Source organism: Pteropus vampyrus, unplaced genomic scaffold, assembly GCF_000151845.1.
Source record: "Pteropus vampyrus isolate Shadow unplaced genomic scaffold, Pvam_2.0 Scaffold518, whole genome shotgun sequence".
Taxonomy (NCBI): Eukaryota; Metazoa; Chordata; class Mammalia; order Chiroptera; family Pteropodidae; genus Pteropus; species Pteropus vampyrus.
Genome location: NW_011889299.1, coordinates 1586815 through 1603234, shown reverse-complemented (window position 1 = coordinate 1603234; position 16420 = coordinate 1586815). Strand labels below are relative to the sequence as shown.

Sequence of the window (16420 nt, the reverse complement as noted above, 5' to 3'; positions counted from 1 at the left end):
CCAGAAAATCAAGGTCAGACACATGATTACTAAGAGCCTTTTCCATTGACCTGCTCATTTCAGAGATGAGAAAACTGAGGCCCAAAGCAGACCATAGGCTAAGCATGCCTTGCCTGGTGCCACCCAGAAGACTTTAGAAATAGGGCTAAATCAGACCTCTTTGGGGCAGAAGGGTATGGGAGCTAAAGGGTTATTTACTCTGTTTTACAAGTTTATCTGAGTAGAAAGGATAGGCTTCCCCACTCCTCCCTTTTGCCCTCCTTTTCCAGGAATCCCTGGCCCAGCCTGCCCCATCCTGGGGTCCTCACTCCAACACGTCTCTGTTGAACTGCTTCTGCCGGTTCCCTAGGAATTCCCCTATCATTTGCCGGCTCAGGCCTTTCCGTTCCAGGATGAAGTGAGCCACTCCCACCGGTGTGTCTGACAGGAAGCCCCGCTCAATCAGATACTGGATACCCTTCTCTGGCTTCCTGCAGAAAAAGAAGAGGTGGATGAGATGACTGTCCTCCTGGAACTCTGCCCTCTGTCCCATTTCTTGAACTAATTTTGTGCTCAACCATGGCCTCAGAGAACCAAGGAAATCGAATATATAATTTGGTTCAATCCTCTCGTGGTACAGGTAAGAAAACTGAGGCCCAAGGAGAGAAAGCCACTTTGCCATTTCACAGAGCTTCAAAATTTCAAGGTATCCTCAACACAACACAACTTCCTCCTTCACTGGAGCCACTCTACAACTGAAAGAAATTAAGATCTAGTGAGATCTTAATTCGCCAGGAGCTTTGATATTCCCAGCAGGCACTGAGGAATCCTGGGAGAGGGCCTGAGCTCTAGGCTAAGCCCTCCTCTCCAAGTCCCAGACCCTCCAAGTAGGAAAGAGGTGAAGAGGTTACTTTGCTCCTTATCCCACATCCCACCCACATCTCCCACCTACCCAAACAGGTATCACCCAGCTTCTGAGTGTTTCCATAGACAAGGTGCTCCCCACCTTCCACTAGGCCAAATCTGGGTCTGAGCTATCCCCTATCAGAAGCCCAGAGCCTTAGGACCCCATGAGACTAGAATTTGTAAGAAACTTCGGTGCAACAGGAGTCTCAGACCCATCACTTACCATGCATGACATGGGACAATTCCTTTTACTTCTCCAAGCCTCAGTTCCTTCTCTATAAAATAGGATGCCACTACCCGCCTTGCTGAGTTTTTCTGAGAACTAAATATAGGTGGCAGTATCTAAGAGGCTACAGATGTGATTAGAAAATTCTAACTATTTTCTAATCACATGTCATATTCCCACCCCATTCCTAAGCACCCGATATAAGACCAGCCACCTAGAAAGAGCTCAGTCCTGGTCACTGACTAGTCTAGCACTCCACCCTGCCCCACAACACATCAAATATACACACCTTGCTGGTTGATAGATGGAAACTGACACCCAAAGGAGAAACCCACCTTGCCCAGGGCTACACAGTGAGTCTTGCAGAAGTCAGGCTAGGAGTCCAGGTCTCCTGTTCCTCAGAGCAGGGCTCTTTATAAACTACATCAGCTCCCCACCAAATATGGGAAGTGGGGGACCCAGGTTCAGAATCCAGCCTACAGACAGCAAACTGGGGCCCAGAGAGAGCATCTCACCCAAGATCACACAGCCAGCCAGAGGCAGTATGAGGACTAGCAGTGCCTCTAATAGGTTTGTTGGGGGAGCTTTCGACTCTGCCATCCTGTTGCCAACCTTCTTCCCTAAATAGCTGCGGAGAAACACCATCCACAAAATAAGAGGATGGCAGTAGCAGATCACTGCTTGAAGTTTGGCCCCAGGGGTCAAAGTACCTGGTAGAAGGGTAGGAAGGGGCAAGGGGGCAGGAATGGGGAGCACGTACTTATTGAAGAGGTTGAGGCCGATTCTGTAATGGCGCCTCTGCACCACATCATTGTTGAAGGCTGGTGAGTCCCAGCTGTGCCTCGTCTCCCGCTGGTAAGTCTGCTTGCACAGGCCAGTGGCTGGAGGCTCCCTCAAGCTGTCCCGTGAAGAAGAGCCAGAGCTGCAGTTGATGGTCTCATTGGAATTGCTGGAGCTCTCAAGGCTCTCATTATCTCCACCATCAGAGTTCTCGCCTGCTGCCTCACACTTCCCCAACCTCCGACCCCCAGCCACACCACTGGGCCCAGTACCACTGTTGGGGGCTGGTGGCAGGGGCCCTGGTGGGGCTGGGGCTGGGCCCTCTGGGGCTGGGTAGTGGCGGTGTGGGATCGGAGCCCTGCCTGGTGGCCCCTTGTGCTTCAGGGTCCCATGGGGGCTACAACCATCGGCCTCATACACCAGCTGGCGGTGGACAGAGCCGCGATCTGAGCGGTCGCTCAGGTCCACGGAGCTGTCACTAGGAGGCTCGATGGTAAGCAGGGGAAGGTGGGCAGCTCGCAGCCGGAAATCTCGACACTCCAAGCACCCAGGCCCCCTTCGAGTGCCTTCCTCCCGGCTACCATCTTCCCGGGTCCCTGGTGGCACTGGTGGAGGAACTGGCGGGAGAGGGGCTGGTGCCCAGAACTCGGACCGGCCCTGGGGTGGGGGCTCTGTACTGGGCAGTCGTTCAGGGGATGGTGGGGGAACTGGGTCATCCAAGTAGAGGGGAAGATCACTGAAGGATGTGGCTGAGCTGTCCTCTTGTTGTTCCTTTGACTCTCGCTTCTCCAGTTGGGCTGACCCTGGCTCCTCGGACATGGGCCCCGATGGGTGGCAATTCAGGGCCTCGTCGATGGATTCAGCCAGAGACTTTACCTGTGTGTTGGGGGGGGGGAGCAGGAAGGGGAGGAAGGAAAGGGAGAGAAAGGAAGGGAAGATGAAGGGAAGGGTGGTGGGATGGTAGAAGGGTGGGAATGAGGGAAGAAGGGAAGAAAATAGGGGAAAACTTCCTGGTGGGTCAACCAAGAAAAGGCCCCTCCCCCAACTCCACGGGTTCTCTGCAGTGCATAAAATAACTCCTAGGGAGCCATTGTGAGCTCACGGGAGCTGGGAGTAATGCCCGTAAGTTCCCTTCCCAGATATCCCAGTAGCTCCCTAATGTTCACATAGACCCAAGCCAAATGCCACCTCCTCCCTGATTCAATTTACATTCCTGCCTCTGCCATTCCCTGGGTGAACCAAAATCCCAGCTTCCTCTGGGCTCTCAGAGCCCTCTGTCTGGTTCTTTCTCAGGAAACCCATATGATTTAGCCTTGAGAATCTGGACCATGGCTGGTAGCTCTGCCTCTTCATAGTATCTAGCCTCTAAACTGGTCCACGATGATCTTTGCCTCCTGGTATTAACACCCTCGTGTATCACATTGTCCCAGGGTTGGTCTGTGGGACTGACAGCATATGGCAGAAGTGACGGAATGTCACTTTCAAGATCGGGTTATGAAAGACTGAAGCTTCTGTCTTGAGCACTCTCGCTTGCTTATGCTTTCTCTCTCTGACAGTGCTCTAGGGGAAGCCACGCCATGAGAAGTCCTATGGAGAAACCTATGTGGTGAGAACCTGAATCCTCCTGCCACCAGCCAAGTGAGTGAGCTTGGAAGCAGACCCATCTACAGAGATTGTGGTCCCACCCTACAGCTTGATTGCAGCCTCATGAGAGACCCAGAACCAGAAGCCAAGCCACTCCCAGATCCCTGGCCCTCAGAAAGTGTATGAGATAATAAATGTCTGCTGTTTAAACTCAATCTTTAAATTCAGTTTTAAGCTACTAAATTTGGGGGCGATTTGTTACACAGCAGTAGATAACTAACACACTTCCCATCAGACTTGGATAGCACTGAGAACAGGGCCCAGACCTGGTTACTTGATCTCTCCATTAGACTGTGAGCCCCTTTCCCCCACTCCCCCTTGAGGAAGTTGCTCTCTATCTCAGATCAACACATTGACACAGAAAAGAGATTCAATTAAGTGTTTGTTGTATGAATGAATAGGGGATTGATTTAGATTTTCCTTTAATACTTGTTTTCTTCACTTTACTCCCCACCCCACACACCCCTTCACTAGCTCCAGGGAGGCATGCCCAGGCTGATGGTAGGGTCAGATCACAGAGGTTAGAGCAGAGTGATTTCTTCTCTTTTAAAACTTCATTCATTCATTCATTCATTCATTCAACAATTTCAAGCAAATACCTCCCCCATTTTAGGAAAGAAACTAACATGCACTTAGCAGATACCATACTAGGGGGTTTTGTACATATTAGCTGAACTGAATCTTCAAAGCAATTCTAAAAACAAGATCTTATCTCCACTTCATTGATCATGTTTCAGCAAGATTAAACAGTTTGTCCGAGGTCACACAGCTGGGAACCGGCAGAGCTGGGATTTACACAGAGCAGCTGTGTAGACACACCCAAGCCTAGAATGATTTCCCACCACCATCAGTGCCTGCTGCATTCCTACCCTTCCATGCTTTTGCTGATGCAATGCCTATGCAAACAACACCCTGCCAACTTATCTCTAACCTGGGAAATCTTATCTGTCTGGTAAGGCCCAGCTCCAATGCTGTTTTCTCAAAGACGCCTTTTCTGGTCCTCCCTTCTTCTTTTGGGTTCCCACAGGATTATATGTGATCCTTTCTCATGGCTCTGAGCACACTCTATTTCATGACAGTCATGTGCACATATATCAGCCATTAGATCCTTGAGAACCATTGGCTTGGGAGACCCTTGAGAACAAGGACCTTCATGGTTCATCTGTCTCCCCCACAGTGCCCAGGCCAGAGCCTTGTCCATGGGAATGTGGTATAAGCGAAAGGGCATGCGTGGGCTTTGGAAGCAGACAGAGCTGAGTTCCAATCTAGTTTAGAAAAGTCACTTCACCTGTCAGGGCCTCAGAGCTTCAGTCTCTTCCTCTGTAAAATCGGGGTAACCCGTCTCCATCTTACAGGTCATTATGAGGCACACACAGCACAGAGTAGGTGCTCATCACCTATTAGTTAGGCCTTAATTTGATAGTGGATCAAGTTCCAAAGAAGGAGAACTTTAATCTTCTCATGTGTTCTATACACCCAGATTTTTAACTTGCTTGTTTTAACCATATACGTTTTTGTCTTGCCAATTCACAGTCCCTACTCACGGTAGCTAGTCATCGTTCTTAAATGTTTGTCAGGCAACGTCTTTCAGTTTGAAGTATAGGTAAAGAGTCATAGGAGTAGTCAGAGTATGGGGATAGGGAGGAAAGGCCCTTTTCAGGGATGCTGACCTGTTTGGAGAAGGAATCCTCGAGCTCTGTGATGTCATTAGAAAACTCGCCGGATGTGGTGACAGAGCTTCCCCCACCATCGATGCCCCCTCCACAGGAGCCTCCATATGGGAGCCCCCGTTCAAGCCGGTGGCTCCGGGCACCAGCCATGGCACCCTCGTCCAGCGAGGCAGGCTTGCCCTCGAAGTACGCGGGGTTCTGTGCCTTCTCATACTCCTCAAAGGAGAACTGCATCCGCATGTTGGAAAGGATGATGCGCCGGGACATGCGGCTCTCTGAAGCTGAGCTGCGGAGCCGCTCAAAGTTCTTGTTCATGCGGTACTGGCGGAAGGCCGTCTGGATGGTCCTGGCAGCTCTGCGGCTCAGGAAGGAGCCCCCATATTTCCTCTCTAGCATTTCCACCTAGCAGGGGAGGGTCGAGGGAAACAAGGTCAGAATCTTACTGCAGCTTCGTCTCCCTGGGGCTCAACCATACTGTCACCGAGTCACAGCTAGCTGCTTACAACAGCCTTAATGTGCCAAGCTGTGCTCTCAGTGCTGTCTTCTCACTCTAATCTCAAAGAGCACCTGTCACACAGGACCGTATTGTGGTTTTCTTTTTTGATTTGTAAGAAGTAGATTTTCAGTATTCTAAAAAAGTTAGAAAAAACAGGCCAGAAAAGGAAGGAAGGAAGGAAGAGAGGGAGGGAGGGAGGAAGGAAGGGAGGAAGGGAGAGAGGGAGGAAGGAAGGAAAGAAGGAAGGAAGAAGAAACTGAGAGCAAGAAGAGGAGAGGAAGAAAAGAGAGAGAGAGGGAGAACTGGAGGAGAGAGAGAAAAAGGGAAGGAGGGAGGGAGGGAGGGAGGGAGAGAAGGAATGGAAGGGAGGGAGGAAGGAAGGAAGGAAGGAAGGAAGGAAGGAAGGAAGGAAGGAAGGAAGGAAGGAAAGAAGATTGGACCCTAAAGTCCCAATACCAAGACATAGCCACAATTAACATTTTGGTATATGTCCTTCTAGGTTTTTTTCTATACATAGTATTTTGTGTCCCCTACTTAGCTGAACGATATCTTGTGTAATACATTGTAGCACAGTCTTCTGAAATTGTCAACCTATGTGCAAGCTTCTCCCACTAGACAAAGATTTTTGAGAACTGGGTCCAGGTCTCATCCATCTTTACATCTCCGGTGCCCAGCATGGAACTTAATCAGTGTTTGCTGAAGGAATTGAAAGTTGGTGGATAGGTGGTGAGTGAGTCCCCAAAAGGGTGAAGGGTCCTGGAGCTAGTCTCCTCCCATTCCAGTCTTACTACCCCTCTCTGGATACCACCCTCAAGTGCCATATCCCAATTTCTCCCTTGGTTCTATCTCAACTCCATTCCCACTCCCATTCCCAGCCAGAGTCATCTCCTCTGCACCTTCTTGTCCTGCAGGTCCGTGGAGAGTTCATAGCTGTCCGATAGGGCCTTGGAGCGCTTTATCTCCTCCTCCTCCTGCTTCCTCAGGGCGACACTGGCTGGCTGGAGGCGAGCCCGCTGAGCCCAGGGAAGGCCCACCCCAGCAGGCGGGCCCCCCATGTGGCTGCTGGTAGGGGGCAGCTGGCTCAGCCGGTAGGGGGGTTGGCTCCCAGGACTATCAACCGCTGTGCTCAGGTCACTGCCTGGGGCATCACCCTCCACACTGTGGGGATGAGATAAGATGAGCCAGGATGTAGGAACAAAGGACGGACCTGCTGGGCCAGATTGAGAGTGGGTGGACCAGATTCCTTCCCACAACATCATTCCCCCCAGCTTATTCACAGATACAGGTACCCCAATACTTAAAGGCCAAAAGGGAGTCATAACCCCCAAGTTGTCCCCTCATTGCCCTCACGATCCCTTCCTTTTAGGCCCCCTTGCCTTCACAGCTCTATCCTCATTCCCCTTCTCTCACAGCCCCATCCTCACAGCCCCATCTCTCACAGCCCCATCCTCAACTGCCCTTTCCCCTCCCACAGACCCTGTCCCCTCACAGTTCCATCCTCTAGACTCCTTTTCCTCAATGCTTGGTCTTCTCAGTCCTGTCCCCAGTCCTATTCACCCCTCACTGACTGGTCTCCCCATGGCCACGTCCCCTCACAGCCTTATCTCCCAGACTAGTTTCCGCTTAGTCTTGTCCTCTCAAGCTCTTTTTTCTAAGTCTTGTCCCCAAACAGCTCCATCTCAAAATCCTCCTTCCCTTGATGGACCAGTTCCCTTACAGCTCCAGCCCTCCCTCTCCAGACCTCTTCCCCTCACAGATCCATTCCTTTATGGCTCTGTCCCCAACACATCTCGTGCTATGGTTTTTCCTTCCTGCCTGATCCCCAGCACCACCCCAGATCAGCCCTGTCCCCAGGCCCAAAGTCCACCCCCGCATCCTTGGCATCCAGGCTCTCCCCTCCCTGCCCAGCCCTGCCCCCTGCAGCCCTGCCCCTGCCCTCAGCTGCCTGGACTTGGGCCTGGCCAGTTCCCAGGGTTCCCTGACAGCTAAGTCACAGGGCTCAGCAACAGTGGGAGTGGCCTCTCATCCAGCATCCTCACAGGTAAAGAGCTGCCCTGCGGGGCAGCTTCCTTTTTCTCCTCATGGCTTCCTCTGCTCAGCTGGGGGGAGGAGGGCAGGGGTCTTGAGGTTGAAGAGTGGCAGGAGCTGGGCACTGGGCCTTGCCGCCCTGGTTACTCAGAGCTGTTGTTCTTCCAGACCTGCTCCCATGGTGCCATGGCAACCAGGCTGCCAGGGAACCCAGGTGGCGACAGAGCCCAGATGCCGACGCCCTGAGCCAAGAGGGCATGGTGAGGAGCTACGGAAGCAGGAGAACAGAAGAGAGAGTCGGGAGGGGAGGGACAGGCAGGTGAGGCCTGGAGAGGGTTGCGGGGTAGGAGGAATGAGTGTAGATGGGGCCCAGATAATGAATGGTCTAGGGGACTCTTGGCTGGTTAAAGGGTTAAGCAGCCACTCCCTAGCACCTACTTGGCAAAGGCCAGGGTGCAGGGCAGAGTAGAGCTGAGATGGGTGTGAGGGGACTCCCTATCAGCGCAGGAGCTTGAGCTGCAACAGGCCTGCCAGCCTTGCAGAAGAGCATTTCGGGCTGAGTGCTGGGCATGGTGGCAAAGCTGTACCCAGGAGGCTGGGTCCTGGGCTGCAGGATTGGAGCTAGGCTCCGCCATGGTGGGAGCTCCCGTCCACTGTTCATCTTCCACACTCTCAAGACTTAGTCTGCAACAATGTCAGGAGCCAGGCAAAAACAGACTGGGGGCTGCCCTCTATCCCAAATTCTCTCTTCTCCTGGGCCTCAGGGACCCCCTCCAGGAGTCAGACCCAGTTCAGCTTCCCCCTGCCCCCACTCCAGGCATCTAAGCTGCTCCTCTCTTGAGAGGACTGCAGAATTCTGCCCACCACCTCTCAAATCTCTCCCCTTCCAGGACACTTTTCCAGCTCAATTTTGATCAACTGCTTTCTTTGTTCATGAATCATCCATAGCTCCCACTGCCCATAAGAGATAGCCCAAGTTCCTTATTGTGGCATTTGAGGCATCTCCAAGGTAACGATAGCTAATGCTTGAAGAACACTTAACATGGTCAGGCACTGTTCTTACCACTTCGCATTTAATAACTTGTTGATTCTTTAAAAGAAGCCTATGAGGCAGGTATTGTTATTTATCTTCCCTTACACATAATCTGAGGCCCAGAGAGGTTAAGTAACATATTTATGATCACACACGGCTATTAATGGTAGAGCCAGGATCAAAATTCAGACAGTCTGACTCCACAGCTCATGCTCTTAAACATTAAGCCATGCTGCAGGGGTGGCTGCCAATCCCCCACCCCATCCGCCATTCCCTCCACCCTGGCCTGGTCCTGTTTCTCCCCAATACTCCTCTGCTTTCCACCTCCAAAGCTGCTCATACAGTACCTTCCATCTGGAATATAGTCCCTATCATCTCTACCATCTGCAATCTGAGAAATCCCCCCACACTCTAGTTCCATCAAGATTCAGGTCATATGCCACCGCTAAAAGCCTTCCTGAAGCCCATTTCTGGCCAGAAATGATGGCTGATCCTGTTTAGAGCTCCCACACACAGCACATGTCTGTCCTTTTTATGGAACAGGTTTGCTTTGGCAAAGTGTGACAGCTATTTGCGTTCATGACTCCCAGAATCCCAGCACGGGAAGAAAATTTGGTAATCTCCTAGCTAACACAGAGCACAAGGCCTAGAGCAGAGTAGGTGCTCAATAAAAGCTTCTGGAGTAAGGAAGTCAATGAATGAGCTTTGGTGGGCCGTTGCTAATAAATTCTCTCACCTAAACTTTGACCACAGCCTCCAGTCTCCTTTTCCAACCCATTCTCCATCCTGTGGCCAGAGCTTTCCAAAGTACAAGTCCGACCACTTCACTCTCTCACTGAAATCCTTCCATGGCTCCTCCTGACTCGTTCAGAAAACAACTAAGCACTTTCTCTGTGCCAGGCATAGTGCTGAGTGCTGGAAGCATAACAGTGAACAAGACGCTTAAGATTTGTTCTATCGAGGATGTGGCGTTCTAGTGGAAGAAGCAGACTATAACTATATACTATCATTTCGGGTAGAGATAAGTGCTAGAAAGGAAAATACAGAATATAATAAAAGGTACTGTTTTAGATGTAGTGGTCGAGGTAGGTCTTTTTGAGGAAATGGCATATAAGCGGAGCCCTGATGGAAAGGAGTGAGTGATCTATGTGGTTATCTGAGGCAAGAGCAGTGCAGACAGAGGGTAGAGCCAGTGCAAAAGCCTTGAGGTAGGACTGTGCCCGCATGTTTGAGGAACAGAGGGGAAAGTGATAGAAGATAAGATAAGAGAGGTAATAGGGGCCAAATCATGAAGGGCATTCAGCCCACAATAAAGACTGGCTTTTTCTCTGATTGAGATGAGCAGAGGAGGGCTGAGATCTAATAGGTTTTGCAGGTATTATCATCCACAGGATAACCTCCAACTTCCTCACCATAGCCATGGATGGCTCTCCTGACCCAACCTCTACCTCATATACCCTCTGCCCCATCACCCCAACCTACCTACCTCCTGCTCATCCAACATTTCTCTCAGGTGTGCCTTTCCATGCCTGCCTGCCCCTTCCACACACGTTGGTTTACAGGCCCCTCCTCTATGCTGCCACAGGACCCTATAGTTACTTCCATCCCCAGGGCAAGAATGTTAATTAGCTCTTTGAAGCCTTGCAACTTATTGAAGCAGGTATCATTAGTCCCGTTTTATAGATGAGGACACTGAGGCTCAGGAAGGTGATGTAAACTGGCTCAAGGTCACACAGCTATTAAGTGAGAAAGTCAGGATGCAAACCCAGGGCTCAGGCTGTCTTTTCAAGACATCTCACTGCCTCTCCCCACTTCTGGCTGCGTGCTGCCCCTGGCTTTCCACTCTGGCGATTCACCCTTTGAGAGCTCACTACCCGATTTGGTTGCAAAGGGAGTAGTGAGTGGCAGGGAGGTCAGGCTGTAAACACAAGCTCCCTATAGGGCCTGTCAAAAGGATCGCGCTTGCTCCTCATGATGGACATACTGCTGAAGAAAAGGACTTGGAGACATGAATCCCTTAACTCAGAGTGCGCTCTCTAGCGCGCTCTTGCGCGCTCGCGCTCGCGCGCTCTCTCTCTCTCTCTCTCTCTCTCTCTCTCACACACACACACACACACACACACACACACACACACACCTATGTGCGTGCTCTGCTGGGCTATTCTGTGGGGGAACTGAGAGCGTCCTCTGCAGCAGGGAAATAAACCATGTAACACAAATAACCGCAGTAAAAAGCTGAAAGTTCTCAGGGCTAGGGAACAGAGGAAGTGCTGGGGTTGCTCAGGAGAGAGATTCCTTCTGCTTGGGGGTGGCTGAGCAGAACAAAAATAAATTCGCACTTAAAGTGCACTTTCCCTGTATCAGGCATTTTCTGCATATTATTTAATACGCGTGGCAAACGCGAAGGAAGAATTAGGATTCCTGCTCTGCAGGTGAGGGAAAGGGCTCTGAGGGGGGGAAGCAACTGCCAAAAGTCTCAGAGCTAGGAAGTGGCAGAACAGGGACTCAAAGCCCAGAGCCTGTGCTAGTTCCCCTGCTGCCTGAAGGCTTCCTGGGGGAGGAAGCTATTGAATGGGGCCTTGCCGAAGAGGAACTGATAGAGATAAGGAGTGAAAGACCTTGTGAGCCAAGAGACTAAGATGGGGAGAAGCAGGGCAGGACGTTTTGTAGGGATTCAGGGTAGCCTGTCCATGGCAGGGGCACCAACTCTCCCGGCTGCTGCTCCTAATGGGAGGTATCTCTCCCTCCTTTCTTTTATTGGTGCTGCCCAGATCCAGGCAGCCAGCAGGGGATGGGATCGGATGAAGTTGCCATGGAAATAAGTGGGGGCTGTTGCTATAGATACCATAAGATGAGGGCAAGAGGAAGCTAGGGATGCTGAGGACTATCCCCATGGCAACTTGGGCTGGAAGCGGGGAACGGAAATGAGAGACAAGAAAACAAAATGAGGAGGTCAGCGCACTTAGATAAGGCCAGGGGCTGTGGATTCTGGAGGAAGACTGGACAAAGAGACCAGACCTAGTGGTGGTGGTAGGGTGGAGATTCCAGTCACCTCCCTCTTCTCTGACAGCTTTTCTGCAAGAGATTTCTGCTGCCCAATCTCAGCGCCATGGAGATTCCAAACCTGAGGCCAGCCCAGCTTGGCACAGGGGTTGGCAAGGGAGAAGGACTGACTGGGTAGATAACGGACAAACACAGGCTGGCGAGCACACAGCACTGGGTTTGAATCCCAGCCCTGCTTCATTGCAGCCCTAAAAATAATAGTTGTCATTTACTGAATACCTACTTTTTGCTAACACTAGCAACCCTGCAAGGTCTGGGTTGTTCCACCTGAGGGGGATAACGCAGATGAGTAAAACTGAGGTGCTGAGGGATGAAGTAATTTGCCCATAGTCTCAAAGCTCAGCAGTGATGGAGCCAAGAGTCAAATCAAAGCTCCTGCTCTTACCCACTGCCCTGTACTGAGCAGCCCCTTCAAGGTTGAATCCCTGCACTTTTCAGGTCCCCATGCCTTCCCACAGTGGAACACAGAGGGCCAGAGTCTGTGTAAATATTTGCGGAGTGTGTGCATGAGGAAGCAACCCAGGAGGAAGCTGGAAAGCCTGAGGTGAGTAGGCAGAACTGCCTGACTATGAGAGCAATGTTTGGCTGGCTGAGGGTAGAAGATCCACAGAACTGTGATGAATTTTATGAACCCTCCAACCACACAGATGCAAAATGAGACCCCAACAGTCAAAGTGACTTGCCCAGGGTTGCACAGGATGAGAATCCAAGTCCTCTACCTTCCAGGCCAGTGTCCCACTTTTAACTTTTTCGCTGAATCTGTCCAACCTCCTCTTCCCAACCTTTAAGCTCCTAGACATCAGGAACAGCAGACTACTTCCACTTCTTAGGCTATTGTGAGCTGATCTGCATCACCATGCCCGTGCTCATGCCCAGGATGCCCTCCATCTCTGCTTCATCCACACACTCCTTCAGTCTGGGTAAGCTCATCTGCATTTTGCAGCACCGGAGGCAGGCAAGGCCTCCTGGGAAGTCGGTTCTGACTCACTCAACCCCCACCCCAAACCTGACAGGGTCAGCTATTCCCTTCTCTGTGTCCTGTGCACACTCATGGCACATGTACTTATGTCCAGTTAAATTATGATTCTCTATTGAAGTGTCCATCTCTCATCCTGCTCCTGTTTCCTAGGGGCAGTGGCTGGTGTGATTCACCTCTGTGGACCCTCCAAGCCCAGGCCAAGGCCCAGCACACAGTAAGCACTCAGCAGCCACCTTGGTCCCCTAAGAGCACAGGTAGCAGTAATGTGTGTCTGTGTGACCATCTTGGCTGACGAATGTCACCCTAGAAAACAGAGCCCCAAACACATGCTCCAAAGCCACCCACACCCAGTCTTGTGATTATTTCCACCGGGCACACTCAGAGAGCCTACCAGGCACAGAAAGTTGCCACCTCACTCAGTCGACCTCACACACTCAAAATTCCTTGCACCCAGCCTCATACAATTACATTCCCTCAGAAACATACCACTGCACAGTCTCTCACTCCTGTTAGACCTGTCGGCCTCATATAAAGACATGCACATATATGCACAGGCATAAACTTTTCCCTTACAACTGATAGAATCGTTCCCACTTCCCACAGCACAGGCCCTCAGCCAATTCAGTTGCCTACGCCATGGCTCCCACCACGGCCATCTGACTTTGACTTGCCCTGTCCCTCCATTTAGTTGAACACCTACACCCTACTTCCTTCTATCTCCAATCAAATGAAGGATAGAATGTTCTCCCACTCCCTAGCCACAGGTCACCTAGACCCACATGCATTGTAGAGCCAGTCAAACAGAGCAATCTATGCACCATTCCCGAATACAACCCTGGAGCTCTCCACAAGTTTTTGTTCGTGCTCTGTCTCCTGTAATGTCTCCTCACCTCTCGTCACCTATTCGAACCCTTCCCGGCCTTCCACTCTTGCTCCACCCCCTCCAGAAAGCTGTCCTGAACGTCACCCCACAGTCCACCTTGACAACTCCTTCCTCTTTGGGCCAGGAACATATTTTGCTCATCACTGAAGCCGTTTCTGCTCAATCATTTCAACCCTTCGCACCCTGCTTACTTCCCCAAAGGATTTCTCATCTTGCCTGGGAAATAGAGAACTGATGGAGAATATAGGCACTATCTTAATTTTGATCCCTCACAATATTTAGCTTGAAGCCTTGCACACAATAAATGCTAAAGCAATGCCTTCTGGAAGAGTAAATAAGAGGGAGAGGAAGAGAGGGAGGGACAGAGGAACAGAGGGAGGAAGAAATAAATGAGAGTTTGAATGAGTGAATAAGTAGATAAGTTGAGTAACCGAGTGAAACAACGAGTGAGGAAATGAGGTGAGCCTCTGGAACAACTATGCAATCAATGCGATGGGGATGCTGAAGGGAGAGAAGAAAGAAAGGAGAGGAGGGACCCTCACCTGGGCCTTAATCAAAACAAGAGCCACCAATCACTGAACACTTACCTAACCGCGCATCGGACCCTACGCTGGGCTCCCTGTGTTTTCTTGCTAATCTTCATGACAGCCCAGAGCAACAAATGGAGATACCTAACCAAGTACAGAGATACCTCACTGTACTCAGGAGGTAAACGAAGCTCAAGGAGAAGAAAATCCTTGCTCCAGTTTATGCAGAGAGTAAGCAGCTGAACCAGAGGTAAACTCAGATTTGTCTAATGCCAATGGCTCAGAAAGAGAAAATCAGGGTATGAACCCCCTTGGGGGTCTCCTGGCTTTGCTCCTAACACAGATACATCATAGAAGATGTGGGTTCTACAGCCTGTAAGGACACCTTTCACTCTCCTGCCAACAGCTTCTAGGGATTCTTAGGAACAGCTTCTGGCAGGTGCAGAAAATATTTACGGTCGCTGCATCTGGGGGAAAACACTTCCCCTCAGATTCAGAGATCCCTAAAGTTGTAGAATCAGAATCTTGAAAGTATATTATTAAGGATTCTTAACATCTCAGAATATTAAAATTACACCATCAGAATTTTTTTAATGGTAGAATCATGAAATCTTAAAACTATAGGATTGGAGAATCCAAAAATCGTTGTAGACATAGAAACCACAGGATTGCATGGCATGCGTCACTGAATTATCATATTTTAAATTCATAGTTTCTTAAAATTGTCGCATCTCAGACTGACAGAATGTCAGAGCTGGAGGAGCCCTTGGAGATCCTCTGGTCAAGCCTCTCTCCTCCTTGTATACACGGGGGAATCAGGTAGCAAAGAAGCCAACTGACATGTCTGAGTTGGCCAGTTCATGCCGCCTCAGACTGATGGGCTGGAGAAGGCAACAGGCGTGCCTATGGCGAGAGTGCCACACCACTCATTTATTTATTGAGTGCCTTCTGGGTGTTGACAGCACCGCAAATCAAATCCTACTTTCTCTCCCAGCCCCTGTTCCCAGCCCTGGATAGGGAAGCAGGTAAGGCCCTAGCGGGGACAGGAAGAGGAAAACGGGGGTGGGGTGGAACATACATCAGACAGAGAGAAGAGATCAGCTTTTATTGATGGAAATTCCTTTGTACACAGCAACACGTACTCTGAAAGGTCTTTTCTTCCTGATCGTATTTACAGAGCACTATGGGAGTGGCCAGGGGCATGGGACAAGGCCTTCAAGCAGTGGAGGAGATGGCAGCGATGGCCATAGCGAAGAAACGAGCAACGAGGAACTAGGCAGGCTGGGTCCCGCCCTCTCTGGTCCTCTGAGCCCTAGGCACCCTGCATCTCTGTTTGTGCTCACAGAGGACAGAGGTAGGTCCTTGGGATGTCATTTGGAGACCTCTCCAGGAGTGGCAGGCTCCAGGGTGCCTGGGGAGCGGGGAGTAGGGTGTGGGTGCAGGACGGTTCCCGTTCCAAGCTCCAAGCTCCAAACTCTGCTGTTCCCATATTTTAGTCAGACCTAGGGCTCCAGTCTTTATAATTTGGGGCCTGGAGTCCAGGGGAAACAGCAGTGGGGATGGGAATTCCAAGAAGTTGGGGGAGGAAGGGACACGATGCTTGTCCATCTGATTCTTGAAGCAGGGATAAGGTCCCATGGGGGATCCCGGGGGGGGGCAGGGGGGGAGTGGAGGGGAGCTGGTTAAGGCTTTTGCTTCTGCATAGAAAATGACCCTTGTCCTCTCAGTTATCGAGAGGAGGGACTGCTGCACTCGGAGGCCGGACAGCAGAACTGATGAGCGTCTTCCTCTTCCTCTTCCTCAGTCTCCTCCTCCTCCTCTTCCCTGGGGCCAGGAAGGGCAGGGTAGAGGCCACAGGCGGCGGGTGACAGAGAGAGGCAGAGGCATTAGTTTGCAGAGCAGGGGAGATACATGAAGGGCTGGAACCAGGGAGGTGGGACTAGGATGGGGGTCCGAATGGGGAGGCAAGTGTGATGGATTATCCAGGGCCACACCTAACTCGGTGTCTGAAGAGCCCGTTGCTGGTCCTCTCCTGGGACATCCCTCCTGACACCCAGGCTGGGCTCCCTCTTAGGTCCTGCTTAGAGTATATAAACTCCACTTCTGACCTTACAGGGGCCCAACCCTCATTTGAATTTAAATAGTAGCAACCTGCTTTCTGGGGCACTTTGCATACATCATCTCATTTAACCTTCTTCAACAACTC

The 16420-nt window shown here is 51.0% G+C and overlaps 1 protein-coding gene across 5 annotated transcripts in view; it reads right to left on the bottom strand.

Moving 5' to 3' along the window:
* IQSEC2 (IQ motif and Sec7 domain 2) overlaps positions 1 to 16420 on the bottom strand; it is a 76405-nt gene that overhangs the window by 12804 nt on the left and 47181 nt on the right. For all 5 annotated transcript variants that reach the window (XM_011383440.2, XM_011383441.2, XM_023525040.1 and 2 more), the window contains 4 exons: positions 6598 to 6859; positions 5206 to 5607; positions 1872 to 2767; positions 309 to 470 (listed from right to left, as the gene is read on the bottom strand). In XM_011383440.2, coding sequence (XP_011381742.1) covers positions 309 to 470; positions 1872 to 2767; positions 5206 to 5607; positions 6598 to 6859 — 1722 coding nt within the window. The remainder of the gene's footprint in view (positions 1 to 308; positions 471 to 1871; positions 2768 to 5205; positions 5608 to 6597; positions 6860 to 16420) is intronic.